This window comes from Fusarium oxysporum, chromosome IX (assembly GCF_013085055.1).
Source record: "Fusarium oxysporum Fo47 chromosome IX, complete sequence".
In the NCBI taxonomy this organism is placed as follows: domain Eukaryota; kingdom Fungi; phylum Ascomycota; class Sordariomycetes; order Hypocreales; family Nectriaceae; genus Fusarium; species Fusarium oxysporum.
The window spans coordinates 2586748-2613031 of NC_072848.1; the positions used below are offsets into that span (position 1 = coordinate 2586748).

A 26284-nucleotide genomic window follows, 5' to 3' on the forward strand; every position below is an offset into this window, starting at 1 on the left:
GCAATAATCGCGTGATGGACGAGTCTGGAATGATGACGAGAGTTAAAAAACTTCTTTCGGATTAGACGGCCGAATGTCTCGGCCGTGTCTTGGCGATGGAAGATACCGATGACCGAGAAATTGAAAAGAATGTGAATGATTAATAAAATACATTTTTTGAATTACATATGAAACAATTTGGTCTGTAATCTATACACTGATTCTGTTGCGCGTTGCGCCTAATCCTTCTTCTCCTGATCCCCTGGCTCTTCATTCCTCTTCACCTGTTGAATGAGCGTAATACCTGCTAACTCACTAGCACCGTCATGGACCTGCTTCGTCCAGAATGGATCTCTCTCCATCACCAAAACTGACTTGCGTCGCTCGCGATGCGCTTCACGTACAGCTAGTCCAGACTGCTGTTTCTTCGTCTCCAGCTCTTCAAGATACTTGACACGGTTTGCATAGCGCTGGTTGTAATCTTCTCGAATACGCTGTGAGCCGATTTGTTGAAGAGTGAAGCGGACGAGGGAGCGAAGGAGGAGAAGAACGTGTTCGCTGATAAAAACCGTGACGGGAAGAGTCGCCCAGTTTCCCAATGTATTCCCGATTTTATCGGCACTGAAAAGATGGACAATCGCTGCGGTGCAGATACTTCCGAGCCATGTCAGCGCTTCGAGGGAGTAGATCCAAGGGCCGATTCCGTCTGAGCGAACTGGTGCGGGGCGTTGATGCTCCAGTGAGATCTTTGCGAAATCAGATCGTAGCTCAATCCAGTTGTTGATGAGAAAGCCCATTGGGATAATTGGCCAGACTGGAGAGAATAAAGCGAGATATCCGAATTGAAGAACGATTTCTGCAATGTCATCTTGAACGTTGTACTTTGGAAGAATCGCCTCGTTTCGAACACGTGATAAGAAAGCTGTTTCTTCAGGATCATCCTTCACCACCGCAAGAAGCATATCGCCCTTCGATCTCGCCCTTCGATAATCCCTATACCAATCCGAGAACTTATGCTTCAGCATCGGGACGATATTCTCTTCAAAGAAACCAGAGAGTTGACCTGTGACTGTCAAAGCGATTACTTCGTTTCTCAACCTATCAGCATCAAGATGAAACGGCTGATGAACGAATTTCTTGCCGACGCTCGCAAACGCAGCTGATAAGAAATTCTCAAGCTTGGGGACGACGGTCCCACCGAAGGGTATGTAGATAAAGGCCGTAAGGAAGATAGGGAGGTAGTTTGTGAACATGTTGAGGACAAAGACTTTTTGCGTGAGTGACATTTCGTGCAGATCGGCGGTGCGGTGGTTTTCGAATTCAGTCATCCATTCGGCTGCGTCTTCGAGGGCGGAGGTAATATAGGGGAGAGATACAGCCAGAAGAATTGTTGGAAGATATTCCTGCGCATGTTAGACAAGTTTGTGAGCGAGACGGGTGACGTACTAAGTAATCCTTATACGGACCGGCGTATGTCTCAGAGATCAAAATCTCAATAGTAAACACCGCAATGATGGTGATGCCCAGCGCCAGAAACGCCACTATCAAGAACGGAATCTGCAACAGCTGTCTCACCACCTTCTTCCATCTAGGAAAATAATAATGTTTTCGTCCGCCTTCATCAACATACTCATAGTCATACTTGAACTGCGGCCTGTTGACTTTGACATGCTGAATGCCCTTGACGTTCCAGCGCAGACTAAGATCGATCTCCTGAATCTTCCAGTACTCAAGGAAAACAGTGCACCAGACGCTGGTAAGAATGCCGTAGGCGAGGGAGTACCGTGGAAGCCAGAGCCATGCGATAACACCTGTTATGGCGGGGAAGGTGAGGAAGAGAAGATAGGCTTGGATGAAAGCGAAGTAAAAGGCGACCTGAGATTGTGAGTACTTAGTTATAGGTGAGTGAGATAGGAAATACCTTTGAGCCGTGGAGGTTGCGAATCTGATCAATGTCCTCGTTGCTTAAGAAAAACTTTCGGCTCAAATACTTGAGCAGAGACTGATTGACCTTGGAATTATGAATGGGGAATATCGCCTTGACGTTCTCCCATTTTCCTGTTCCGGGGGTGATGCCTGCACCACCAAGATCCTTGGACCAATTGACAATATGGTAAACTGAGAGAATGTCTTCTGCTTCGTAAGCTCCATCGACGACTGTGTTTTTATCACCGCCTGGGTGATTTGGCGTGATGCCGTATAGCCAGTCCTTAACCCTGCTGTCTGTTAATAAAGTCCTGAGCGGTGCATGGAGCTTACTTGCCTTGATTTATAAACAGCGTTGCCGAGAAGTTCACGTGGTGCTTTGGCGAATACAAGAAGGGATTGTTCATAACCAGCTCTGACTTCGACGTCGAAACCAGTTTCTTCCAGATCCGCAACTAGGGTCTTGAACTCCTTGATAGCCGTATCATGATCTACCAACATCAGCATCTCATCGCATCTCATAACCATCTCTCAGACTCACCCGTCTCACCAAAATCGTACAAAACGACATACTTGTCGTTGTACGTCGTCTTATCCTCGAACCCCATACTCGGCATCTTCCAGCCTATAAGATCCCTGTGCTTTTCCCGTCTGGTACCGCGGTCTAGTCAGGCAATACCTCTTGCGCGACGGAACATACCAAGAACGACAGACAGAGAATACAACCGCGGAGATCGGTGTAGAGAAGTGAATAATATGAAAGAATGTTTGATGCAAAAAGTGAAAAGACACGTTTGGGGGCTCCAATACACGTCAGCTGGGTCCACTTGGCCAAGAATGTTCAGCCGGATTGGGCGGCTAAGTCGGCACGAGAATCTTGGTGTTTTGGCGGATTGTCCTTGGCGATAAAGTTTTTGTGGTGATTTGCACTGCCTCATTGACGATGGAGTGGTAATCTTAGGGGTTCTAGTTTATTGGTTCTTGCGTATTGAGATCGGATCGACAGGAGCCGTGAGGCTTGATGTTTGGCAATGAAACAATACTGTGATTTTCGTATTGATAATTTCGGGTTCTGTGCATCTTAATTATCGTCGTCATCTTACAACTTGACAGTCTCGGAGGGCTTATCTTATCGCAGATAAGATAGCCAGCCATGCGACATAGGTAATGGGCAAGACACGACCGATTGCGACTCGAAATCTGAACAGAATATCAAGAATTCTAATGCGCTTGCTGTCTAGATAATGGATCCGACGTTGAATTGACTTACATGCTAGTGCTACTCTTGAGAGATGTATTTGAGTGTGAGGTTTGCCTCTGACAAGAATACCACTCATGTTCAGTTATGAGATGTTGAACAGCTTGAAACTATGCTCCAATGAGCGTTTGGTAAAGATATATCTTCCCTAAACCCGGCAGATGCGTAGTCGTTAGCCCTTGTAGATCTCACTGGTGTTCAGGTTGCAAGGTCACGTTAGGCCGCCTTTGTTCCGGCAGATCAATGGCGGGCCTTATCCAATTACTGATTTAAGCTGAGCCATGGAATAAGCAACCGAAGGCGTGTGATTAACTGAATAATTGTAAGACATTGATTCGTGTTCTAAGAGCCCAGATACCTCCATCGTATGCCTGAAGCCATGGGTCCTGAACCCTGAACCCGAATCCAAATAGATGCGCCTCCAACAAGATCCAATGAAAAGATGGGAGTGACTGAAAATGAATGGGATGGGATGCAAGAACCGATGGCCTAATGCAGAGTCACATCACGAGATGGAATCACAAGTCACAGCAAAGGATATAGATTAATCAGATCATGGTTCTTTGCTCAATATCGAGCATGGAAATTGCCGAGGTGATATCATGACCGGGCACTTCCATCCAATCCCCCAAAAGTCACACGATGGCACACGAGCAGCTGAACACCAACAAGACAAAGATAAGCATTTGTCGATGTCATCGTGCCGACTCTAGGCATTTCGACGTATCGGGACGAAGCGTTTATATGCTCAAACGTGATGATGGTTGCCAGTCACGGTATGCGATACTGAATTGTACTTATAAGTAACGAGACTCGCAGTTGAATGAGATGTTGTCGCAGCGCCATTTACACTGTGATGATGAGGGGTCTCGAGATTGTCGTCCAGCGTTACCATTTCGACCCCGCGATGGTTCAACATGACGTTGGTCAGCATCATTTCATCGTGAGGTATGGGAGGGATGACGACACGAGAGATGAGAGCTGGAGTTATATGAAGCTGCCCCTCCCAGCACTGCATTGTCTCTTCAGATTCAATTTAAACACCAAGAGACTTACACAAGATTATACGATACAGCAAAACAAAAACATCATGTCGGAGAGAAGAAGGTCTTCTGGCCCAAAGGCCCCTACTGGTCTCAATGACGAGACGGCCGAAGAGGTCCACGATATTATCCACCAGGCCGAGATGGAAGAGCAAAAGGTACGCCGCTGTTCTCAATTGAATGCATATACTAATAAGCAATAGATGCACGGAAAGGATGCGCTGTGTCAGGATGATGTCGGGCCTAGTGAGGGTGGAGAACAAAAACAGCAGTCGGCCATGGGCAAGGTCAAAGAGGCGCTGAATCTGGGCAAATAAATGTCGTGACGACAGGCCACCGCCCTGACAATGGTAATCCTTTCTTATGTCGGCGTTGATACCAGATTGTTACAATTAATTGATCTTTAATTTAATTCGGCAACGCGGACTAATTGTTCAATTGAACGGGCATGAAACAAAACAGAAGGGTATCTTGACATTATCATCCTCCACCATCATCAGCATCGCATCAATCAGCGCATCACATCCCAAGAGCAAGACACGCCGAAAACAAAACAACAATCGCCAGAGCCATTCCACCCGGCCTCTCCAACCCCATCGCACCATCCTCATCCACTGGCTTCCCATCAGCAGCGCTCACCTTCTCACCACTCGGATACCGAATATTAACAACTGCTTCCCCCTTCAACTCATCCGGCACGCCCATCGTATGCGGACACTTTGCTTGGTTCTCCGCCGGATAATCCAACTCACACGTCTCGTCGTGTCCAAGAGTGCATATCGAGTCGAGGATGTTGTAAAGAACGTAATTATCGCCAACCCACGTACTCTCGTTCCGATCGAGGCACGACGTTAAAAAGTTCATGCTGTTCGCTGCGCTAAGCGGTAGTCTGCTCTTTTTTGTATGTATTAAGTCGGAGCATTTGGATGCGTCGACGTTGGAATATGTCATCTCGACGGGACCGCCGGCCGTGGGCTTGTCGGTGGCCGAGTAGCCTGTGTAGAGGTAATTCCACGCATCGTAGCTAACGTCGTAGGCACCTTGCGATTGATCGACGCGGAGGAGATGCACGGTGCGGTCTTCGTATGTGAGCGCGATGCAGATATTGTTACAGTCGACGGAATACGGCCAGTAGGCGACGCGATTCGTGTTGACCTGGTGATTGTTAGCTTGGCTCCATTGACTCAGTAATGTCGCGTACTTTGCACCCGGGGACGCCAATTGACGAGGAGTAACTATCATGCGGCGTCGCCCAAACCGTCCCACCGTCTGATTTGCGCGCGAGAGATAGAGATACTAGGGAGTGGACGAGCAGCGAGAGCCGCAGCATTTTGAGGGAGTGACGAGACGCCTGACGTAGGCGGATCAAGAGGAATGAGTGATTGAAGGCATTTTTTGCGACAAGCCACGCGAGAGAGGAGGAAACGGGGAAGTATTAGGGGTCTGGGGCAGAGAATTGGCCCTGATCTTTACTGCTTTGAGATTAAGCATTGATTACGAGCATGGAGTTAGGCCGCTTTTGGGATGATATGGCGAGAGGTGACAGGGGTTGGGATGAGTTGTTTTTCGGCATTTCGGGAGATGAATGATTGAACAGTCGATAAGGCATTCTTGCTTCAGTGATGAGTCGAGAAGTCGCGAAGCAGTTCAGGCGAGACCCGGAGAAATTATCCAGCTTTTCTTGTGTTATTAAGCTTTATGAACAATGCGACAGCAGCTAACGACTTGGCCAAAACAATGACTTTCTCTGGGGGATGCAGTAAAGGCTTCTATCCTAAGTGATAAAAAGACTTAGGTAGGTTTAGCAGGCCTTTAGACCAGTTAATTTTGGCACTTTGGCTCAACGTCACAAGTTTCCTTGCTCCCCTGGGTCTCTGGATCAAACCGCCCACGGACCAACCACTCAACCAATCACCTCCACAAAATATTGACAGTTGAAGCCCCGTATTTCGCATCATGATCCCTCTTTCAAGCCACCTCCACAAAAACCCCTCTTGGCAGGGCTGAGCTACAGAAACCGACTAATACGCTTGTTTCTGACTGGGCCGTGACATCAACGCCGCAAAAATGCTGGTTTAGTCTCGGAACATGATCCCTCGTTTAGAGCGTGTTCGTGAAAAAGAGGCGATGCCAAGATGGGGGCCAATTCAGATGTCTGCCTATAAAAACCTGCAAGCAATTGCCTCAAGTATTGTTCATCTTCAATGCATCGCAGTTCACAATGACTCGTCTCTATAATTTCATTGTCTTTCTCCTCCCTTCTGTTCTTGCTGGCTCTGTTCCCAAGACTTGCAAGACATACCCTGGATCCTCAGATTGGCCTTCTCACAAAGCATGGTCTCGTCTCAATGACACTTTAGACGGTAGACTCTTTGCGCCTGTTCCTCCTGGGGCAGTCTGCCATAAGGGCTGGCCGTCTTATGACAAAGATACTTGTCCCAGGGTCGCTGAGGCTTGGAAGCATTATGATCTTCACACGCAGAATCCTGTCTCTCTTATTTATGATCAGTATTCGAACTGGACTTGCCTCCCAGATAAGAGTTATCCATGTAGTGGAAGTGGATATCCTGCTTATGTTGTTAACGTTACGAAGGCGGAGGATATCAAAATTGGGATCGACTTTGGTAAGTGTTTTGCGATTCAACAAGAGATCTTACTGACAGACGATAGCTCGGAAGAACAACATCAGGCTCGTTGTCAAGAACACTGGCCATGACTACATGGGACGCTCCATAGCTCCCGGTTCTCTCTCCCTCTGGACTCACCATCTCAAAGAAATAACCTACCATAAAGGCTCCTTCAAGCTTCACAACTCCAAGACTGTTATCACTGGTGATGCTGTTACTGCCGGCGCGGGGACCCAGATGTACGATCTCTACACCACGCTGGATAAGTATGGCCGCGTAGTTGTTGGCGGCGGCGGAAAGACAGTCGGTCTTGGAGGCTACGTTACTGGTGGCGGACATTCTCTCTTGTCGACCAAACACGGCCTTGCAGTTGATCAAGTCCTCCAAATGACGATGGTCACACCATCTGGAAAGATCCTGACCATCAATGAAGATAACCATTCTGATCTCTTCTGGGCAATGCGAGGAGTAAGTCACTAACCACTCAACTTCCCAATCATACTGACAATCCAGGGCGGCGGTTCAACCTTTGGTGTCCTCACATCCATCACCATGAAAGTCTACAAGACCCCCAAAATCACCGCATCAGCCTTTACAATCGGAACCTCCGCAGCCGCTCCCTTCAAATACGATCTCCTCGCCTACATCATCTCCCAATTCCCCTCCTTATCCGACGCCGGTCTTTCAGGCTATACAATCCTTAGCCCCCAAACACCCAACCCCGCCGGCGGGCCCGACGAAGTAGCCGGTATCCAAGGTGTTTTTGCGGCACAGGACGTTAACGACCCAGAGTACATTCTCAAGTTGTTCAAGCCGATTAATGATACTATTCAGAAGCGGTGGCCCGGAGCTGTGCAGTTTAGTGCTACGAAGGAAGGGTATGGCTCTTTTTTGGAGTGGTATGATGTTTATTTTGATCAGGGTGCTGCGGGGGTGACCCTTTATCTTGCCTCGAGATTGTTGGGTAGGGAAGCGCTGGGTGACGAGAAGAAGTTCAGGGGGGCGTTGGAAGAGAGTTTGGCTTCTGCTGGGGGGTTGACAGTTCATTTGATCGCTGGGAAGGGTGTTAGAGATGCGAAGCCCAGAGGGGGGAGTGCAGCTGTTAATCCTGGCTGGAGGAAGAGCTATATTCACGCGAGTAAGTTCAATAGACTTCAGACGTCGGTTTGGAGTAAACTAACAAACCTATCAGTATCTGGAGAGTCCTTTGAGCCTTTCAACAAGACTTCTAAAGCTGAGGCAGTCAAGGCGTCAAATACATCTATGGAGCCATTCCGCAAACTTTCTCCAGATACTGGGGCTTATATCAATGAGGTAAGATTGTCTACATCATTGGATGGAATTGATATTAATATGTACTAGGCTCTTCCTTTCGAACCTGATTGGCAGCATGCCTTTTGGGGTAAGAACTACGAGAAACTTCTGGCCATCAAGAAGAGTGTTGACCCTGATGATGTTTTTTGGTGCTTTCCTTGTGTTGGAAGTGAGAAGTGGGCACAGAAGGACAATGGTCGTCTCTGCCGAGTCAAATGAGTCTGCGATAGGAAACATTGGCAAGGGCTGCAAGCTGAGTGGAGTTGAGTTGATACTGATCGACTAGATAGATGACCAGGGATAGTTCATGTCTACAACTTTGGTTCGCAGACAGCGATAAACGGTGAAATGACGCCTGCAAAAGATTAGCAATGTCATCAGTAGATGATCACATAACTTACTGCTCAGAAAAAGCCTTCCAGTCTTAGCATCATGCACAACCGTCGTAGCTGCCGGCAAAACCTCCCCCTTCGCATCTTCAACGATCTTCTCAACAACATACTCCCCTTTAACTTTCCTCACTCTCAGGACAGTACTGGGCGGGTGAGCATTATAAGGATCATCGTATGCCTTGAAGATCTCAACGCCGATAGGAAACGCAGCGATCCAGATATCACCATTTTCATCGACCGACGCGTTATCAACTCCATAGCCTAGGTTAACTTCATCGACCTTTACGAGATCTCTGTTGGGAAGGATGCGGTAGATGTATAGACGGCCTGTTATCGAGTCGGGGAGGTAAAGGATGCTATCCTCTATGACGAGGCCGTTGGGGAATTGGAGCTTGGATGCAACGCGTTTGCAGCTTCGAGTATCGCAGAAAGCCACGTCGGAGAAGCCTAGAATCATCGACAGATGATGGCGCTGTCTTGTTAGTATAAGCTATAAAATTGGGATCAAAGTATTTACCCAGCCGAATTTATGAGGGCCGTGATCATTGCTGATATAAAACGTCTTATCATCCAACGCCGCAACACGATTCGGCGTAACTATTCCTGCGTGTGAGTAAGTGCGGATATGGTTCATCTGGGTAGCATCGGGGCCAGTGACAAAGTGCTCGATAGTGGCATTTCCACCATGAACATATTGATCTGCCAGCTTTCCGTCTGCATCAACCGAAGGTCGCAAATTGACGAGAAATAGATCAATGACACCATTAGCTTGTTCAACGCCAGAGAAGCCAGCGAGGTTGACCAGTCCATCGCCAGCAGTGCCCTCGAAAACGGGTGTTCTCAACGCGCGGAACTCAAAGCCGTTATCAACCGGCTTATCGATATCCAACGCAACAATAGCATCGCGTTGCGATCGACCCGAAATATTGCGATACCCAACACTACACTAATTAATCACAGTCTAATATAATTTGCTCAAGGTCAACATACTTTGGTTGCCATTGCTTTCGTGCAATTGGATCTGAGCACGCGAGGAACAATTGGCGCGTGGATTGGGATAAGTACATGTCCTCGCATGCTTCAAGACGATGATGCACGATTTTACGGCATTGGTAGGGGAATGAGCTGAGCGGCTGGATGGTTCTGTTTATGCCGAAACCAAGCCATATTGCTTCTTTGAGATAGATCTGGAAGAGGATTGCGAGGAGGGCGATGGCTGCGATACTGATTTTGATGAGTAGATTGGCCATTTTTGCTAGTTTTGACGGTTTGAATGAAATGAAGAGGGATGAAAATTAGAGAAATGGTCTGATTGAAGGATGCGCATCCTAGACAGTTCAAATAACCGCTACTGTCATGGTCGGATGAATGCAAACCGACGGTTTCGGAAGAGTCGTTGATGCATCAGAGTCGCATCTTCAGTTCAGCTTGATCAATTCATCCAAGTGCATCACCTACAACTTACACGACGGTGTCTCAATCAAACGTTGCGGCCCCGCAGAACATCACCAAGGTCAATCAAGGCTCTCATAAAAAGTCAATGTCGTATAGATACATCCAATCGATGCAAATATCCAATCTAAGAATAATACGCTTCTAGAAGCAGATACAAAATAAAGGAAAAATGTCATCCCATATCTACCATCGCAAAAAGTATCTACGCTTCACCTTATTAAATAAGTATTAAATGCCTCATCCATTATTTCCATTTACAGAGCTGCGACAAATGCGCCGACGATAAACGCCGCAAGAGCTGGAACGTTCCATGCGCTCGCGCCGTTGACGATCGCGGGGCTGGTGCCCGTTGGCTCGGAGGGTGTTGAGTCAACGGGTGTACCTGTTGGCTTGACGACGGTAGCGACGGTGTTGGGGGGTTGGGCGTAGACGTGAGTGGGCTTGTAGGTGTGAAGCTCCTCAAGAGGGTTGCCGCCCGTAGGCTTGGAAGCGGTGCCAGTAGGCTCGGGGTAATCCTGTGTAGCGTGGCCCTTGGTGGGTTGCTCATAACCAGGCTTGGTGTAGTGACCTGTGAAAGTACCGTTGTTGTGATGGTTGGAGCCAGGAGGTCCGCAGGTAGTGCAGTAGCCAGGAACAGGAGTAGGCTTGGGCGCCTTGACGACCGATGTGATGGTGACGGTGCGGTATCCCTTGGTGGTAGCCTCCTTGCAGCCAAAGTTTCCAAAACCGCACTGGATGGCTTCGGGGATGGTGTACACGCCGGTTGGTTGCTCGGGGTTGATGATCTGCGTGTTGTGCACGATCTCGGTGGTGACGTCGCCCTTGTTGCAGGAGCCGGAGCCGGGGCAGGAAGTGATGGTGTACACGCGTGTCGATGTGAGGGTTGACTTGACGGGACCCTTGGTGGGTTGAGGAGCAACGCCTGTAGCCTCGGAGCCGGGGCAGTATGTTGTGAGAGAGGTGATGATCTCGGTGGTGACATGGCCGACGGGACAGTCGGTGACGCTGGGAGGGCAGGCAGTGACCGTGTAGACCTTGCTGGTTGTGACGGTGGAAGTGATGGTTGTAGAGGGAGCGGAAGCAGTAGGGAGAACATAAGTGTTGCCAGATCCGCCAGTAGAGGTTGATCCAGGCTTGGAGGTTGTGAAAGTAGTGTTGGAGTAACGAGTAGTAGAGAAGGAAAGGGTGGTATCGGCAGTCGTTTCAGCAGAAGAAACAGACTCGGTGACAGACTCAGAAGCAGTCTCGGTGGAAGTAGGAGCTCCAGAAGTAGTGGTAGAGTCAGAGCCGCACTCACCAACCAAGTCAGGCACGGCATTGGGACCAGTGCCGATGGCGACGAGGTTGGTACCGCAATCCTCGTTGTTAGCGAGCCAGACATTCCTGTTATCCCAATCGTACACGACGTAGGCAGCGCGGAGGAAAGTGTCGCCGAGAACAGGGAACTCATCGTCCTGGAAAACACCGAGAACACAGCGATCGTCGTTGTGCCAGATGAAGTCTGCGTAGGGGACCTTGATGACGGTGTTGCCGAACTTGAAGTCGACGGTGCCCTTGAGATCGGCGACGGAGCAATCGACATCGACGTAAGCGCCGGGGGTTCGCTGGGCCGTGGGGAACGCTGCGACGATCTTGTTGAAGATGGGGCCGGGGAGTGCGCTGACGGTGTATCCGCTGTCGAGGAGGACGGGCTGGCCGTTCGTCTGGGAGAAGATTGCGTCTTCGGAACCGTCGTCTTGGATGATGCTGATGCCGTCGAGGTGAACCCAGTAGCTGCGACCGTTAGACAGGAGCGCGCGTCAATTGAGCACGGGGACTTACCGGGTGAGACCATCGGGGGATGACTCGGCGGGGATGATGGGGCGCTTCTCAAGATGGCCGGTATACTTCTTGGTGTCGAGACCACCGAAGATAACTGCGCCGCGATCGCTATCGAGAGTGCGAATATCGAGACTCAATGCGCGACTCTTGATAAGGCCCTGTCGGACCATGCTGTCAATCACGAGGGGGTAAGGCGCATCCCAACCATTCAGATCAGGCGCAGCGCCCATGATGCCGACACTGGTAAAAGAACTATCGTATGCGACACCGAAAACTTGGTTGCGAATATTCGCAGCTAATTCAGTTAGCAAAAATTATGTCTCAGCGACGGTGAGGAATGCTGTCTCACATCCAACGACAACATGGTCGTAACCATAGTTCCAATAAGCATACCCAGTGCCGTAGACAACACCGCCAGTAGTGTTAAGGTTAACCCAGGTACTACTCTCGCCGAAATGACCAAAAGACTCGCAAAACGCGGGCTGCTGCGCCTTTGAGCAAACGGGGTTGACCCAGAGCTCTGCAGAGCCCGTGTCCAGATTGACGGTGACCTTCTGCCCCGGCGTACCGAGCTCAACGTCAATGCTGTAGAAGAAACCATTCTGCTGGCTCTCAAGAGCGACTTCGTTTTGGCGCTTGGTAACGCCCTTTACAACGGGTGCGCCGGTGGAAACCTTGAGGGGGAAGCGAATGAGGCCATCTTCTTGGGGAGCGGTAGCGTGAGCCAACGCGGGGGCCGCGATGGCGAGGAAAAGAGCGGACAACATCTCTCCAATCAATTGAGATGCTTATACAATCGGGAATAGAGAAATAGAGAAAAGAGACAGGGGAAGGAAATAAGATGGAATTTGTTAACCCGGCGTAGTGAGTGACCGGGGAAACGAAACGATTAAAGAAGACGGGAATGAAACCTCGAGAACAGAGGAAGAGAGGTTGGAAGAACTAAAAATGGAGATGGCGGGAATTTTTTGTTGGACTGTTTCTATATAAAACCACCTGCAAATGCAACATGCAGAGCTAAGGGGGGGTCGTTCACCCTGGTCTTGTCTTGGATGATCTGTGCCTGGCGCTAATCTCGAGGAGGCCGGGGCCTCGTGTAGCGCCAGGTCAGCGAAATACAAGCGGGATGACGTGGAACAAAAAGAGGAGAAATAAAGAAGACAAAGGATTAAAGATTGAAGAATATTTAATATCTTTGTGGGTATTTACAAAGCGCCCTTTGTTAATCTTTCAGCTGAAGGGTTGTTTTATCTGCAGAGTTGACAATACGAGACTCCCTTATGCGCTGTTCCCTTCTTAGGGGTCACGTCAGCTCCGCAATGGTGCCGTTTTAGCGCCTTGCCATTATGAGATTAGCTATCCCCATGCACCGTCGTATCCTCTCACGCAGTGAATACGGGGTCGTTATTTCCAGATCCCGCCGATCTGAGTTAGTATTTGTTTGAAACAGCGCACGGAAGGGATAAGGGAAGCTCCTTGAATTAACGCGTCCCGAGACATTGACTATTCGGATCCCGTGTCGGTTTTACCTTAGGGTAGAGGTTGGTAATTGATTGATGCACGACAGACTGCTCGTGCACCCGCCGTGCAAAACGGCGTGCAGCGCCACGTCGACCTCCCGTAAGCTTTGACGAAATGTCACCCTGTAGATGCAAGCCACAATCTGCCGGGCGCCGTTTATTTACTGGTCCGGGAAAGGTTATCGTTAAGATTTGATTGAGATCAGCGATTTGGATGGAGGGAAATGAACGTGGCTGGATTAGGGATGTTACACCATCGTAAGCGCAGGTTGTCAATTGACTGTCATTGTGTAAAGAAATTGGTGTTTTTGTGCTCGGCCGAGGTGGTCGGGAAGTGGCGGGGCGGTTGGGGGACCTGATGATTCCGATAGCGCTTTTAAGGTGAAACGGTAGATTGGTCAGATGTCCATTTACCAGTAGCTCGTCTTCAACTCTAACGACATGATTACCGCTTCCCTCAACTTCTCTGTATCACTCTCCAGCCATTGCAATAATTCTGTACCAAGACATCTTCTGACAAATAATTTGTAACTAATAAAGTTAATAAACTTGCGATGTGAGACCGAGACACGGAGGCTGGTCCGTTCAACTTTAATTGTCATGTGTACGTGTTACCCTGCAGTTCTACCCGCGCCCATGCTGTGAAGCCTCAATGCGACGAGACACATGTTGACCATGAGACCAACAATCTCCGACTTTTAACAAGAACAAGCAAAATGAGGCCCTCAAACAGCGTATCAAGAAGCGAAAATAAGCTGGATGCATACCATTAGCTGTCTCGCATTCATCTCTCTCCAACCCACCACTGTCTAGGGAACTGCATGCCCCATTTCCCCATGAGTACTCTCAACTCATCCTCTGTCCCCGGCACAACATTGATGAAAACCCTACCACTACCCCCCTCACTCATACAAGGTTCAGAGTGTACAGCTCCAAATTCCCTGCCAATTTTGAACACAGAGCATTCACCTATTCCTGCTGCTTCTGCACCGAAGGGTTTTAGTACAGTAGCTAATTCATCACGCACAGCATCTGCTGCAGCTGCACAGCCAACACAACGAATTGACACGCATTCATGGTCTGTACTTGCTGCGTGACGGGCGGACTGTTGTGCTTTGCGCGCGGAGGGTTGATGGGATGCAGGTATGAACAGTGTTGAGGGCCCGAGGAGGGTAGTGCAGATCTTCCAGTCCGTTCCGGTATTTTGAACATGTTTTTGGTGTTGTGATTTGAGACCTAAGCGTGTACCGGGGAGTACGTCCTTGGTGAAGAAGAGTTCATCGGTATGCCATCTTGGTTGATCAAACTCGTGAGTTGGTGTTGTAGCGCGAATGGTAAGGAAATAATGCTCAAATCCGTTGGCAAGTAGAAGATGCTTGATATAGCTTAGAAACGGAATAACTCTAGAGAGAATAGAGCCTCGAAAGACGTGGCTCTCAAAGTCGTAGAAGTTAACCGGTAATGATGAGTTTGAGTCGGTGGAAAGGCTGAGGAGAGGGCCGCAATAGCACCAATAAGCTGAGCGCTTGACGGTTATCGAGTCCTGGCATTGATCGGCATCGTCAAAGTAATTTAGGAAACAGAAGTCTTTATCGAAGGGGGCATCTGCTGCCATGGTTACTCAAGGACAGGATCCGTAAGGAGAGAATTGGTCAATGTCGGTTGCGCGGTCAAATGATTGCGAATCCTTCTCATCGCTTACTGGTGACTAAGCAGGCCTGAACTAAGAGAGGCCTCACGGAGTGTCGGCTGAGACAACAATTCGTATTCGTTGATGATACTACAGTCTAAGCAAAGCAGGCATATAAATTCGCCGAGCTTTTGCACTGGTAAGGGCTGGTGAAAGCGGAACGAATGCTCGATTAGTCGCCTGACTAGAAAAGTCTCAGTCTGAGCTTCTACTCCCGGTCTACTTACTCTATGGCATCATGATCCCATGGACATGATTGAAAGGAATGGAGAGCTAATTGATAGATGAGAAACTCGAAGGAACACATACCAAATCGTCACTCTTCTTTATATAGATCTCTGGTACACGAGATATCGAACTGTTACGTCTCTTGAACTTCAGGGACGCAGATGCGATGTCATGTTTTGATTAGTTGGTAGTCTATCAGCAGGCATTTTAAATCTCATAAACAAGTAAGTACATTATTTCCAAACCCAGATTCATCATAGCTTTTCAATCTCCAACGCCTTCTACCCCGTCCAAGAATGCACCATCTCCACAAACCTCTCAACCTGCGCCCCTTCGGTCGCCCACGTCGTCAACAATCTAATAACAGCCTCATCATCACCGCACTTCTCCCAAACATAAAAAGTAAAACTCTCCTTCAGTACTTTGATCAGTCCCAACGGCAACACCGCAAAAACCTGATTCGTCTCCGTCGCAGCATATACTGAAAATCCCCCCTGCGCAATACCGCTCGATAACGACTCAGCTGCCAAATTCGCCTTACGCGCTAGTTCAAAGTAGAGATCTCCCTCGAAGAGCTCTGCGAATTGTGCGCCGATGACACGGCCTTTTGCGAGGAGCGAACCGTGCTGTTTGACGTAGAATTCGAATTCGGAGGAGAGGCGGGCGTCTTTTACGACTACGGCTTCGCCGAGAAGGGCGCCGTTTTTTGTGCCGCCAATCCAGAATATGTCTGTGAGTTCGAGTATGTCGGAGAGGGTCATGTCGTTTGCCTTTGAGGCGAGGGCTGTGCCTATTCGAGCGCCGTCGAGGAAGAGAATCAGGCCGTTCTTTTCGCAGACTTGTTTTATAGCTGCGAGTTCGGTTCTCGAGTATATGGTTCCGATCTCAGTTGCGTTGGATATATACACCAGTCGAGGTTTCGCCATGTGAGGAAAATGCCAATTATCATCTAATGCTCGCTCGATCGTCGCAGGCGTAAGTTTTCCATTCTGAGGTGTGACGTTGATGATTTTGTGGCCGCTTGCTTCTACCGCGCCTGTTTCTCTTGTAACGATATGCCCGGAGCTAGCAGCGATAACAGCTTCATGGGGTCGAAGACATGCAGCGATAGAGATAGCATTGGCTGATGTCCCACTCGGCACGAAGAATATGCCAACGTCATTACGGCCGAGATGTCGACGAATTCGTTGCCGTGCAAGATCGCAGTACGTATCGCCTCCGTAGCCGGTTTCTTGGGTTGTATTGCTGGTGATTAACGCTTTGAGAAGAGCAGGATGTGCACCCTCGCTATAATCGTCCATGAAACTATAGCGAGGAATTGAAGTTGGTATTTGAGACGGCATTTTTGACGATGAATTGGAATGGTGGTTGTGATGGTGCTGTACTAATTCTGGCATTTCTATATAGATGATTTCATCCCCACTCGATGATCCACAGATGAATCACAGAATCGAGGTGTTAGTAACTGGCGTGTTAGTCAAACCCGTCGTGGTGGGTCGTTTACTCAACATTCCATTACGCTTCCCGAAACTTTACCAAACCCAATTGCGCTAACAATGCCGTCTTCACACGTGTATTGCATCATGTGAGAGTTTATTTTTTGATAGATAACGCGAACCGGCCCGGTTGGTTGATCATGGGGACATTGATATCGTATTCGCTGCATCGAGAGAAAAATCGATGAAGCTTCGATAAGTCTCCACAGTTGAGGAGTCGAGCGGTTTCGGATACGTAAGGATCTTTTGATACTTTGGCTTCAGCGGCATTCCCGTTGCTGTGAGATCGCTGGCCTGGTCCCAGAGTTCAGGATACTTTTCGAAGAATGCGGGGTCGATCTTGTAGTAGCCCGCGCCCTTGTCCATGTTCAATTTATTAAACGCGGCGCGAGCATACGCAGGTGATGAGAATAACGTTGAAATGTCTGGTGCAGGGAGCATGGCAATTGTGTTTTCGCTCTCGGATGTTCCGGACGACATGGTGTTGATGAGGTCTGTTACACGCACGTAGACCGTTATCTGCGGGGCACCCAGGACGAGATCTGACATGAGCGCCTCAACGACGTAGCCTGTTACAGCGTCGCAGAAGATCTGGTCGATGTGAGGGTTTGCAGAGTGCAGCTGAATTAAGCGATCGCGAATTGTAGGAAAGGGGATCCAGTCGATGATGCCGGGGTGAGGATTTTCAAGCTGTGCTGTTGTAGGGCGATAGCGGGGATGGAGTTTGTTGAAGGTTGCGGAGGATGGGTAGAGTTGCCAGGCTGTGAGTTCGATGATGTGGTAGAAGCGTGTTTTGGCGTACCATGCCATTACGTCTGGACGGGTCATGCTGTTGAACATGGATAAGACCATAAGGACTGGTTGGTAGACACTAGATATGTTAGGAAGCTTCCAAGATGTTGAGATGGAATGGCATACCTCTGGACAGGATTATGACCTTCTGGAACAAATCCAAGAGTATTAAGCTTGTTCTTGAGCATTCGCTGAAGTAATTGGATATGATCCGAGAATGGTGAATTGGTAAATGAGTAATCTTTCCCTAAAACCATGCTTGACTCGGCTGTCGCATTGATGGCAGTTAGATAAGGCTGCATGCCCATCTGATACTCGTGGCTCCAGATGTTTGGGATCTGAGAGTAGAATGGACTTGTTCCGGAAACATTGATGAGTTCTGATGAGATGCCATTATCTGTCGTTGGAGCTGTGTGTCACTGTTAGCTTGATTTCGATTCCGGATGGCAATGCTTACCGCTGACGTTTGATGATGAAAACGGTGCATCAAAGTCCAGAATCGACGGATCAAACGCCTCCAAGTCAATCGACTGCAACGCCGACTCTTCAACAATCTGTTCATCATTCCTAGTCTTCCCATTCACCCGCTGATCTCTTTCTCTCTCACCATCTCTGCGTCGCTCATCCCCCTCGCCACTCGCCGTATCATCAAGCGTCTTAGCCACCGAGTCACTCAACAACTGCACCGACGCCATCATCCGCGACATTTTCGTCTGAACATCAATCAACTGCTGTCTCAGCAATCGATTCTCCTTCTGAAGCGCTTCTACACGCTCACTATCAGATCGCTGGTCCGCATTCACGCGGTTCTTCAGCTCGCGAATACATTCTGCCTGTCTACGACGAAACGCTCGTTGCGATAAGCGATTGCGGAGTTTTCTACATTTGTTAGGGAATATGAAGAGGTGCCGGGGGTGAGGGGACGAACTTTCGTTCTTGCTCATTCAGAATGGTGTTCTTCTCGTCCGTGTGAGGTGAGTCCATGATGGCCCGGGGATCTTGTCTCGGTGTGCAGATGCTCAGCTTGACAGGGCTTGTTATCGAGTCTGGATCGACCGGCATTTGAGAGTCAGCGGTGGAGAGGGGGCCTTTTCATTGGAGGTTGATGCTTGGAGCGGCCTTTTGCGGTTAGGGACGGTCAATTTGGGCCGTTGTCGGGGTTCGTCCCCACCGAAGAAGGGAACTTTTAGGGCCAGGGACCAAGCCGCTTTCACCTGATACTATCATTCTTCATCACGTCCTTTAAAGTGAAGTAATAGAGAGGCCAGGCTTGTAGAACGATGACATATACACACGAACGATTGCCATTACAGGGCTCAATATCTACAGCTGGAAGCGCTGGCTTCTACCAACCTGCTCATCAACATCCCCTTCATTCTCAACGAGCTCCCTCTCCAATTTCTTATTCTGTCGCCAGTAAACCCCCATAATCACCGCAGTAATCGGCAGAGCAGCCGCATACAGCAAGACAATAGCCAAGAATCCCTTTGTATACTTTGGCGCATCACTCTCACGAAAAAGCTGCTTTCCAGCTAGTCCACCAGCATTACTCCCAATGACAACCAACGCCAATCCAATACTGCGCTTCTCAGCAGATCGAGTATTGATACTCAACCAGGCATCATTGAGACCTTGAGATAACGCATTGCCACTACTTAAGAGGGTGAAGAGGGCGTATTTGGTCCACTTGTCTTTATCAGTAGATCCAAACAAAGCACCGCCGAATGTAATACTCCAAAGAAACGCGACCATGCACCATAGACCTCGCTGCTTCGTTTTGTCGGAAGCCCAAGCGATGGCGAAGCTGAGAAAAATGACGAGGAAGCTGCTGACGGAGTTTAGAAGGTTGGAGTTGATCTTGCTGAAGCCTAGACTTCGAATGATGGTTGGTCCGTAGAGTTGAAGGCCGCCCTTTGGAGCGAGAGATATGACGTTTAGAATAGTGTGGATCCATATACGGTAATCAGTGAGGGCGGCGGTAACGCCTCGGAATGTGATCTTTGCGTGCGCTTCGGTCTTGGAGATGTCTTCTTGATAGATTCGGTCGTGCATGATTTCACGCTCACGAGAGGTGAAAAGGTCGAAACGGCCGTGAATAGGTTTCGTGTGAATTGGTGATCGGGGTAGAAGAAGGATGAAGACGAAGAAGACCAGTAGAGTAAAGATGCCCTCAACTGTTTCGTGTTAGCAATGTCAATTACGAAGCTTTGTAAGAGGGACGAACTGATGAAGAGCCACTGCCAGCCTGCCAGACCAGCTATACCGCCCATCTGCAAGACACCAGCAGCAATCAGCGACCCCGTAGCAGTAGCAAAGTAATTCCCAAAATAAAAAACCGACGTCCTCAACGCCAACTCCTTCTCCCGATAAAACAGCGCAAGCATATACTGTCCGCCGGGAATAAATCCAGCTTCGAAGAACCCCAAAAGAAATCGTGTCGCAAAGAAGGAATGCACGTTCGTAACCCAAGCTTGTGTCAACGCAACAGTTCCCCAGATAAGCACCTGGCCCGTCAGCCAGATCGGCGCGCCGAGTTTTTGAAGGATGATGTTGGAGGGGATTTCGGCGATGATTATGCCGGCCATCATGAGCTGGTCGCCAAGATTGACATCGTCTTTGGTGATGTTTAGATCGGTTGTGAGCGTGTCGGTTAGGGCGTTGCTGATGTTGCTGCGGTCGAGCTGGAGGGCGTAGAAGCCGAGGACGAGAAGGGGCATGAGGATCATGTCGAGCCTAGTATGTGAGCTCGGGGCGTCAATTGGGAGAAGGGGTTGTCAACTTACTTTCTGACAACTGCCTTCTCTTCGTCATCTGTCCAAGTAGGATGCGCAACAATAGACTGCGGCGTATCATCAAGATCGTGGGTTTCCTTATCAGCCTGAACGTGATCCATCTTAGTAGATTTATATAGCGCCATGTTGATACAAGCCCAAATATAATGGGTAATTCAGCAGCCTGTATCGAATTGATCGTCCAGTCGTCGACTATCAGCCGTCTTTATACCCATCCATCACCATCCCAAGAGTTATAGCTCCTTAACATGATAAGGTATCATAGATGATCAGCTGCGCACGCCATTGAATGTTAAGATCGCGTATCTTTACCCTTCAAGAAGGTTTGCTAGGTTATTGAAGGGAAGAAGATTTTAGTCTTCGGAGGTGAGCGTCGGCGATGAGCGAAAATGTGGGGTTTCGGACGGTTCGCCGATGGCTTCAAGCTGAGCCCTTGAACATACGCGATTGACGAGGATAATGAGCTAACAGCGAAGTTTAAATGAGGTTGACTCAGTGTAGAATATTTGTCTGCAACCAGAGCCAAGCATCAACGTCTGCAAACTGAAGCAATTCGAAATGTCCAAAGATCCATCAAAACCAAACATCGTGCTCATCCTAGCTGACAATCTCGGTTGGGGTGAGCTCGGCTGCTATGGCGGAGGCATTCTTCGCGGCGCTGCGACACCGCGCATCGACAAACTCGCCACAGAAGGTCTTCTTCTTCATAACTTCAACGTGGAGAGTGATTGCGTTCCCACGCGCTCGGCCTTGATGACAGGTCGTCATCCCATCCGAACTGGCTGCCGACAATCTGTGCCAGCTGGATTTCCTCAAGGTCTTACAAATTGGGAGCGTACACTGCCGGAATGTCTCAAGCCAAAGGGTTATGCGACGGCTCATCATGGAAAGTGGCATCTTGGTGATATTCCTGGTCGGTATCCTTCTGATAGGGGGTTTGACGAGTGGTTTGGAATTCCGAGAACGACTGATGAGAGTCAGTTTACGTCTGCTTTGGGATATACACCTGAAGTTGCGGAATTGCCATACATCATGAAAGGTGTTGCGGGACAAGATTCTGAGAATGTTTGCGTGTATGATCTCGAAAAGCGAAGGCTGATCGATGAGATGCTAGTTGACCAGTCAAAAGACTGGCTGTCGCGTCAAGTCAAGGCGGAGAAGCCCTTCTTCTTGTACCATCCGCTCGTGCATCTGCATTTTCCAACTCTGCCACATCGCGAATTCGAGGGGAAGACAGGGCAGGGAGAGTTTGCTGACTCTATGGCTGAGATGGACTACCGAGTTGGGCAACTGATCGATCATCTGGATGACCTTGGAGTTCGCGATAACACGGTCCTGATATTTGCCTCTGATAATGGACCTGAGTTCAGACCTCCATACAGAGGTACTGCCGGTCCGTGGTCTGGGACATACCATACTGCGATGGAGGGCAGTTTGAGAGTCCCTTTCATCATCCGATGGCCAGGAAAGGTGCCTGTTGGAGTAACATCCAACGAAACGGTCCACGTCACCGATATTTTCACGACCATCCTCGAAATCGCCGGCGCAGAAGCGCCATCCGACAGACCAATTGATGGTATCAGCCAAGTAGCCTTCTTCAAGGATCCGACTGCTGTCAAATCTCGGCGTGAAGGCTTCCTCTTCTACATCAAGGATGAGCTACGAGCTGTGAAGTGGAAAGACTGGAAGCTTCATTTGGTCTGGGAACCAAAGGTCAACCAATCTTCTGGAAAGCTGGAATCTCCGTATTTGTTCAATGTGGTGAGAGATCCAAAGGAGGAAACAGATATTTTGGCGTACAATACCTGGGTCTTGCAGCCGGTTATGAAGCTGAGAGCGGCATTTGAGAAGAGTTTGAGGAGTGATCCGGCACCGCCTGACCCACTCAAAGGTCTCTAAAGGTTGCTCTAAATTGAGAAAGGCAACGGAAGACATGAGTATAAGTCGTCTAAATTAAAATAAATATGCCCATAAATTCTTTTTTTCTTGGAGGCTGATGGGTGACTGCTGTTACAATTATGTTGGATCGAATATCCACGGATCCAGAGTAGGCGGAGTTGTCCATAACGTCGCCGTCCCATCTAGATCCAATGATGGGATACCATTATGCCCAAACAAAAACTCACTTGAGATATCCATCGGGAGCTCGGAAGCCATCTCGTCAATAGTGGCTGACATCTCATCAAAGCGGTCACGATATGAAGCTCCAGGAGGATACCGCTCTGCCATTCCCCACAGAACCGTTGAACATACAGATACCCGATTCTTCAACGCGTTCACATCAAACACTGCGCCTTGGAGTGTAAGACTCTTGATACAGTGGATCAAGGCTGCACCAGACTGGAACAGGTTTGGTGTCGTTCGCCAGTAGAACCTCAACTTGCCCTCTTTGAAGCCCTCTCTGTAGAGCTCAATGCTTGTGGAAGCATATTGCGCAAGATCTCTCAGCTCTTCTTCTGAAAGGTGAGGAAAGTGGCGAGATGGTGAGAAAAGAGAGACAAGAGTCATGTACAAAGCGCCGTCGAAGAAGTTCTGGGGCGCAAGCTTTGACGTTGCGTCCACCGGGGGCACATTGGCATGCCAATCCATAAGGCGGTTTTTCATACCCATCTTCCACGCTTTATAGTCGAAGAAGTTGCCATTTGCGGGAGGTTTGTAGTTAAGAGTGTGAAAGATTTCGTATTCGAGTTGGCGGAAGAGAACGCAGTGGTTTGCTAATGGGCTTGATGACTCAGGTCCGCTTGTTGAGGGGAGGGGCGTAAAGATAGCTTCGTCGGGTATTGATCGCGGTCGATTGAGTATGACACAGAGGTTTGTTTCGAGGATGTATGTGGACCAGAATACCCGACGTCTCTGGTTGACTTCTGCGTCAGATTCATGCGCGCTGTTTGTCACGGAAAGGCGAGTTTCGTTTAGCAGGTCGAGATCAATAGCTAATCGCGTCGCTAGACCGATAAAGTGCCAAGCTGCAGAGAGATTTGAAGCGAAAATGGTATACTGTACGACGAGGAGAAGGTTTTTGAGGTGTTGAAGATCGCCTTTCCACGTAGCCTGCGGCCGCTCTGTGAGTATTTCAATAGCTGATGCGAAGAACGAGTCAGATGCAACGGTCGGAACAGCAGAATCTGTCCTATTGAGAAGTCTAATAGCGATGGCTAGGACCATGCAAAGCTGGAATTTCTGGATTGAGGTGCCTTGATCGGGAGTAAGCTGTTCTTGGTACAAGGCGGCGATGGTAATGTGAAATGATTCTTCGTCCAGAACAGGTGAGAAGAAATTTGAGTGTTCGAAATATGTGGCGGTGAGTTGGATGGCAGTCGGTTTGGGAGGAAACTTGATGGTTTCAGGTACGGCGATACTGTCGAGTAGAGCATGGTAGCCTGAGTCTTCGGGGTGCTGTAAATCAACTGGCTTAGGAACAAGTAGACCGAGCAAATTCAGATCGCTAGAATGAGGTGCTTCTGGTGTCGATTCGAGAGCATCCTGGGAGACCCGGCTTCCGGCCAGAGACTCTGTATCTACCCCTTGACTACGCAGTGCAAGTTCAAGCTCAGCGACTCGATCCTCCAGGCTCTTGATGTAACTGTACAGTATATAAGCGAAAGATTCGTCTGAATGAGGAGTAGGCGTCAATTACCTTCGAGGCGCAGATTGGCCGTCTATGTCAACGCTTACACAGGGAACTCCGGCACGTGTACAGGATGAACACGCCGGGATGTTCTGATCACAACGCTGTTTCCGGGACTTGCATCGCTGACAGGCTGTCACATTCGCACGTCGGACACCGCTCCGCTTGCGGTTTGAGGGAGGATTGTCCATTTCTGATGGCACTAAAATGGTTGGTCATAATGGAGATATTTAGGAGTTGAAAGTTCGCCGAAGCTGTAGGCTTTCCCCGCGTTGACGCGATAAGCGAAGATCAACCAATCCCGGTCGCGCGAGGAAGAGAACAGTGGGTCAGTTTGATCCCGACTAGGAAATACTGGGAAGAACAAACGTATTCCAATTGGAATTCATAGAAAGTGTTGAGGCCTAGTATTTTTCACGAAGCTGAAATAGTAAGCATAAACTAAAAGTCAAATAGTTGAATCTTCGACACGATCGTGCATTGTACTAATTATCATTATGTTTGGTTGGCTGCTGTGCCGTCTATGTGAACTTCTAGACTGCCTGTATCTACTTGCCCGAATATCAATTGAATCTTTCAAAACCATTGTCTGGTGCTATCCGTTAAATACCAAGACAGGAAAGTTCTAATCCCCACAGACACTTGCCTTCAAGACGATACCAGAGTAGGTCTCAGCTTAATCGACAGCACAACAAAAAAGGGTCATTAGAATCGAAAACCAGTCCACACCGTTTTAAGAGCAGTGAACCACACCATCACTGTGAGTGTGGCACTCCTTAGGAGCCTCCTTGGTAGCACTAGGCTTAGCCGAGTCCGCCTTGGTGGGAGTCTCCTTCTCCTCCGCCTCACCAGTGCATCCCTCACCAGGAGCAGCAATGTCGTAAGCGTAAACGTCAATAGCGAAGTACTGAAGAGCGTCGCTGTCGATAACGCTCTTGGAAGGATCGGTCTTGGCGAGCTCGAGAGCTTCAGCGTAGTCTTCGGCGAAGTGGTCGACGATGCCCTCGCTGATGGTTGGGACGTGGAGGACGCGGTGCAGGAGATCAGTGGCCCAGAAGGTGTTGAGCTTGGATTGGGCGACGGTGTAGCCGAGACCGCAGACGGAGTCGAGGCTGCGGCGGATCTCGAAGGAGAGAGGGCAGATGACAGTCTCGGTGGTGGCGTTGTCACCTCGCCAGTGGCCAGCCCATTCTACAATCGTTAGTAACCCGTTCATAATAAATATATAGTCATAACTTACTATCCTGAGTAGCGCAGTTCTTGTCAGGATCATCGCAACGGAACAGCATACCCGCCTTGTTGGCGTTGATAACACGATCATACCAACCAATAGGCGTAGCAGTCGAGCCATTACCAAAGTACTTCTGCTTGAACTCAGACTCATTTCCCCATCGGAGGAGATGGTCCTTTGCGTGCTGAGCTAGCTGAACAGTCTCATCCAGAGCATTGACCAGCTGACGACGAAGCGTCGCGTTGCAGGACTGGTGGATGGGATAATCCTTGGCCCAACCCTCAGACCAGTCGTAAACGCTGTTGGTGGCGGTGGTCTGAGGAGCAGACTTTGTCTGGCTGGTCTCCGCGCGGCCGAAGATGGGAGTGGCGGTGGCTGCTCCGAGGAGGACGGCTACGGCGGTGGTTTTGAACATCATCTTGACGGTTGATTGTAGAGGGAGAGATGTAGCTCTGGAATTGGCGGATGAGGCTGAGAGGCTGAGGAAACAACTATTCATGCAGGAGGTATTGCATGGTATTTATACATCTCTTCTGCGGTCCGTCATAGCATCCGGGTTCCTAGATTCTGGGAATAGCCAGCCACTCACGGCTGAAAATCCTTCAGACCCTTGTCTTGGTGTATCTCGTGGGGGCTCTTACAAGGTTTGACCGTTCAACCGGTCGATGCATTAGCAAACAGAGCCCATCAAGAGATTTTTCAGTGGCGTCATATCTAAACATCCAACAAATCACATCATCACATGGACTCTTAGGATTGTTGTTAGCCTCGGTGCTTTCTGGCATGACATGTCTATCAGGGTTCTTGTTCCCACTACGCGGTAACTATCAAGGTATCTTGGCACTAAGAAGCAGTGGATCGGGACCAAACGCTTATTCTCAATTAAGGTAAATAATATGCTTAACCCACCGTTGCAACCTTGTTGGTCAGCTATGCTTAAGTCTCTGCGCTTTTATCCCCCACGGAATATTCAATAATTTGTCTAATGGCGCGTGATCGGTGAGATCGTTTGCATGCATGGTGAGGCATTTTACAGAGGTCCGGTTCGCGTTCCCCGACGAGTTTCTGCATGGATTGATGGTTTTTGTGATT

The 26284-nt window shown here is 49.1% G+C and overlaps 12 protein-coding genes across 12 annotated transcripts; 3 read left to right on the forward strand and 9 right to left on the reverse strand.

The window, feature by feature from the left end:
• Nucleotides 1-139: 139 nt before the first annotated feature.
• Nucleotides 140-2678, reverse strand: FOBCDRAFT_231879 (calcium-activated chloride channel-domain-containing protein). Its single transcript, XM_059609877.1, has 5 exons — nucleotides 2447-2678; nucleotides 2243-2396; nucleotides 1901-2195; nucleotides 1426-1854; nucleotides 140-1382 (listed from the first exon to the last, which is right to left on the reverse strand). Exons 1-5 carry the CDS (start codon nucleotides 2520-2522, stop codon nucleotides 219-221), a joined length of 2118 nt encoding a protein of 705 aa, XP_059465863.1. The 5' UTR covers nucleotides 2523-2678; the 3' UTR covers nucleotides 140-218.
• A 1127-nt stretch (nucleotides 2679-3805) lies between these two features.
• FOBCDRAFT_264368 (uncharacterized protein) lies at nucleotides 3806-4623 on the forward strand (the record flags this gene model as incomplete). Its single annotated transcript, XM_031190545.3, has 3 exons — nucleotides 3806-3939; nucleotides 4004-4364; nucleotides 4410-4623. 3 exons carry the CDS (start codon nucleotides 3806-3808, stop codon nucleotides 4521-4523), a joined length of 609 nt encoding a protein of 202 aa, XP_031034530.3. The 3' UTR covers nucleotides 4524-4623.
• Nucleotides 4624-4633: 10 nt separating this feature from the next.
• On the reverse strand, nucleotides 4634-6028 carry FOBCDRAFT_231882 (uncharacterized protein). The gene is made up of 2 exons (XM_031190546.3): nucleotides 5408-6028; nucleotides 4634-5361 (listed from the first exon to the last, which is right to left on the reverse strand). Exons 1-2 carry the CDS (start codon nucleotides 5534-5536, stop codon nucleotides 4726-4728), a joined length of 765 nt encoding a protein of 254 aa, XP_031034531.2. The 5' UTR covers nucleotides 5537-6028; the 3' UTR covers nucleotides 4634-4725.
• A 399-nt stretch (nucleotides 6029-6427) lies between these two features.
• On the forward strand, nucleotides 6428-8366 carry FOBCDRAFT_243740 (uncharacterized protein; the record flags this gene model as incomplete). Its single annotated transcript, XM_031190547.2, has 5 exons — nucleotides 6428-6830; nucleotides 6877-7301; nucleotides 7347-7971; nucleotides 8026-8147; nucleotides 8196-8366. 5 exons carry the CDS (start codon nucleotides 6428-6430, stop codon nucleotides 8364-8366), a joined length of 1746 nt encoding a protein of 581 aa, XP_031034532.2.
• Nucleotides 8367-8458: 92 nt separating this feature from the next.
• On the reverse strand, nucleotides 8459-9789 carry FOBCDRAFT_206654 (uncharacterized protein; the record flags this gene model as incomplete). Its single annotated transcript, XM_031190548.2, has 4 exons — nucleotides 8459-8502; nucleotides 8549-9011; nucleotides 9057-9480; nucleotides 9530-9789. The coding sequence occupies 4 exons, from the start codon at nucleotides 9787-9789 to the stop codon at nucleotides 8459-8461; spliced, it is 1191 nt and encodes a 396-aa protein (XP_031034533.2).
• A 275-nt stretch (nucleotides 9790-10064) lies between these two features.
• Nucleotides 10065-12792, reverse strand: FOBCDRAFT_190074 (aspartic peptidase domain-containing protein). Its single transcript, XM_031190549.3, has 3 exons — nucleotides 12165-12792; nucleotides 11816-12110; nucleotides 10065-11767 (listed from the first exon to the last, which is right to left on the reverse strand). The coding sequence occupies exons 1-3, from the start codon at nucleotides 12580-12582 to the stop codon at nucleotides 10249-10251; spliced, it is 2232 nt and encodes a 743-aa protein (XP_031034534.2). The 5' UTR covers nucleotides 12583-12792; the 3' UTR covers nucleotides 10065-10248.
• Nucleotides 12793-13814: 1022 nt separating this feature from the next.
• Nucleotides 13815-14967, reverse strand: FOBCDRAFT_231885 (uncharacterized protein). The gene has a single exon (XM_031190550.3). It carries the CDS (start codon nucleotides 14948-14950, stop codon nucleotides 14120-14122), a length of 831 nt encoding a protein of 276 aa, XP_031034535.2. The 5' UTR covers nucleotides 14951-14967; the 3' UTR covers nucleotides 13815-14119.
• Nucleotides 14968-15419: 452 nt separating this feature from the next.
• On the reverse strand, nucleotides 15420-16620 carry FOBCDRAFT_298780 (beta-eliminating lyase). Its single transcript, XM_059611938.1, has one exon. The coding sequence runs from the start codon at nucleotides 16594-16596 to the stop codon at nucleotides 15535-15537; it is 1062 nt and encodes a 353-aa protein (XP_059467869.1). The 5' UTR covers nucleotides 16597-16620; the 3' UTR covers nucleotides 15420-15534.
• Nucleotides 16621-16887: 267 nt separating this feature from the next.
• On the reverse strand, nucleotides 16888-20458 carry FOBCDRAFT_144539 (major facilitator superfamily domain-containing protein; the record flags this gene model as incomplete). The annotated part of the gene is made up of 8 exons (XM_059608188.1): nucleotides 16888-17620; nucleotides 17668-17950; nucleotides 17999-18378; nucleotides 18470-18629; nucleotides 18763-18781; nucleotides 18895-19715; nucleotides 19766-20274; nucleotides 20325-20458. The coding sequence occupies 8 exons, from the start codon at nucleotides 20456-20458 to the stop codon at nucleotides 16888-16890; spliced, it is 3039 nt and encodes a 1012-aa protein (XP_059467870.1).
• Nucleotides 20459-20891: 433 nt separating this feature from the next.
• FOBCDRAFT_264376 (alkaline-phosphatase-like protein) lies at nucleotides 20892-22232 on the forward strand (the record flags this gene model as incomplete). Its single annotated transcript, XM_031190555.2, has 1 exon — nucleotides 20892-22232. One exon carries the CDS (start codon nucleotides 20892-20894, stop codon nucleotides 22230-22232), a length of 1341 nt encoding a protein of 446 aa, XP_031034540.2.
• A 117-nt stretch (nucleotides 22233-22349) lies between these two features.
• FOBCDRAFT_190083 (fungal-specific transcription factor domain-containing protein) lies at nucleotides 22350-24152 on the reverse strand (the record flags this gene model as incomplete). Its single annotated transcript, XM_031190556.2, has 2 exons — nucleotides 22350-23916; nucleotides 23971-24152. 2 exons carry the CDS (start codon nucleotides 24150-24152, stop codon nucleotides 22350-22352), a joined length of 1749 nt encoding a protein of 582 aa, XP_031034541.2.
• Nucleotides 24153-24694: 542 nt separating this feature from the next.
• Nucleotides 24695-25610, reverse strand: FOBCDRAFT_279553 (putative peptidase domain-containing protein; the record flags this gene model as incomplete). The annotated part of the gene is made up of 2 exons (XM_031190557.3): nucleotides 24695-25152; nucleotides 25202-25610. The coding sequence occupies 2 exons, from the start codon at nucleotides 25608-25610 to the stop codon at nucleotides 24695-24697; spliced, it is 867 nt and encodes a 288-aa protein (XP_031034542.3).
• Nucleotides 25611-26284: the final 674 nt, after the last annotated feature.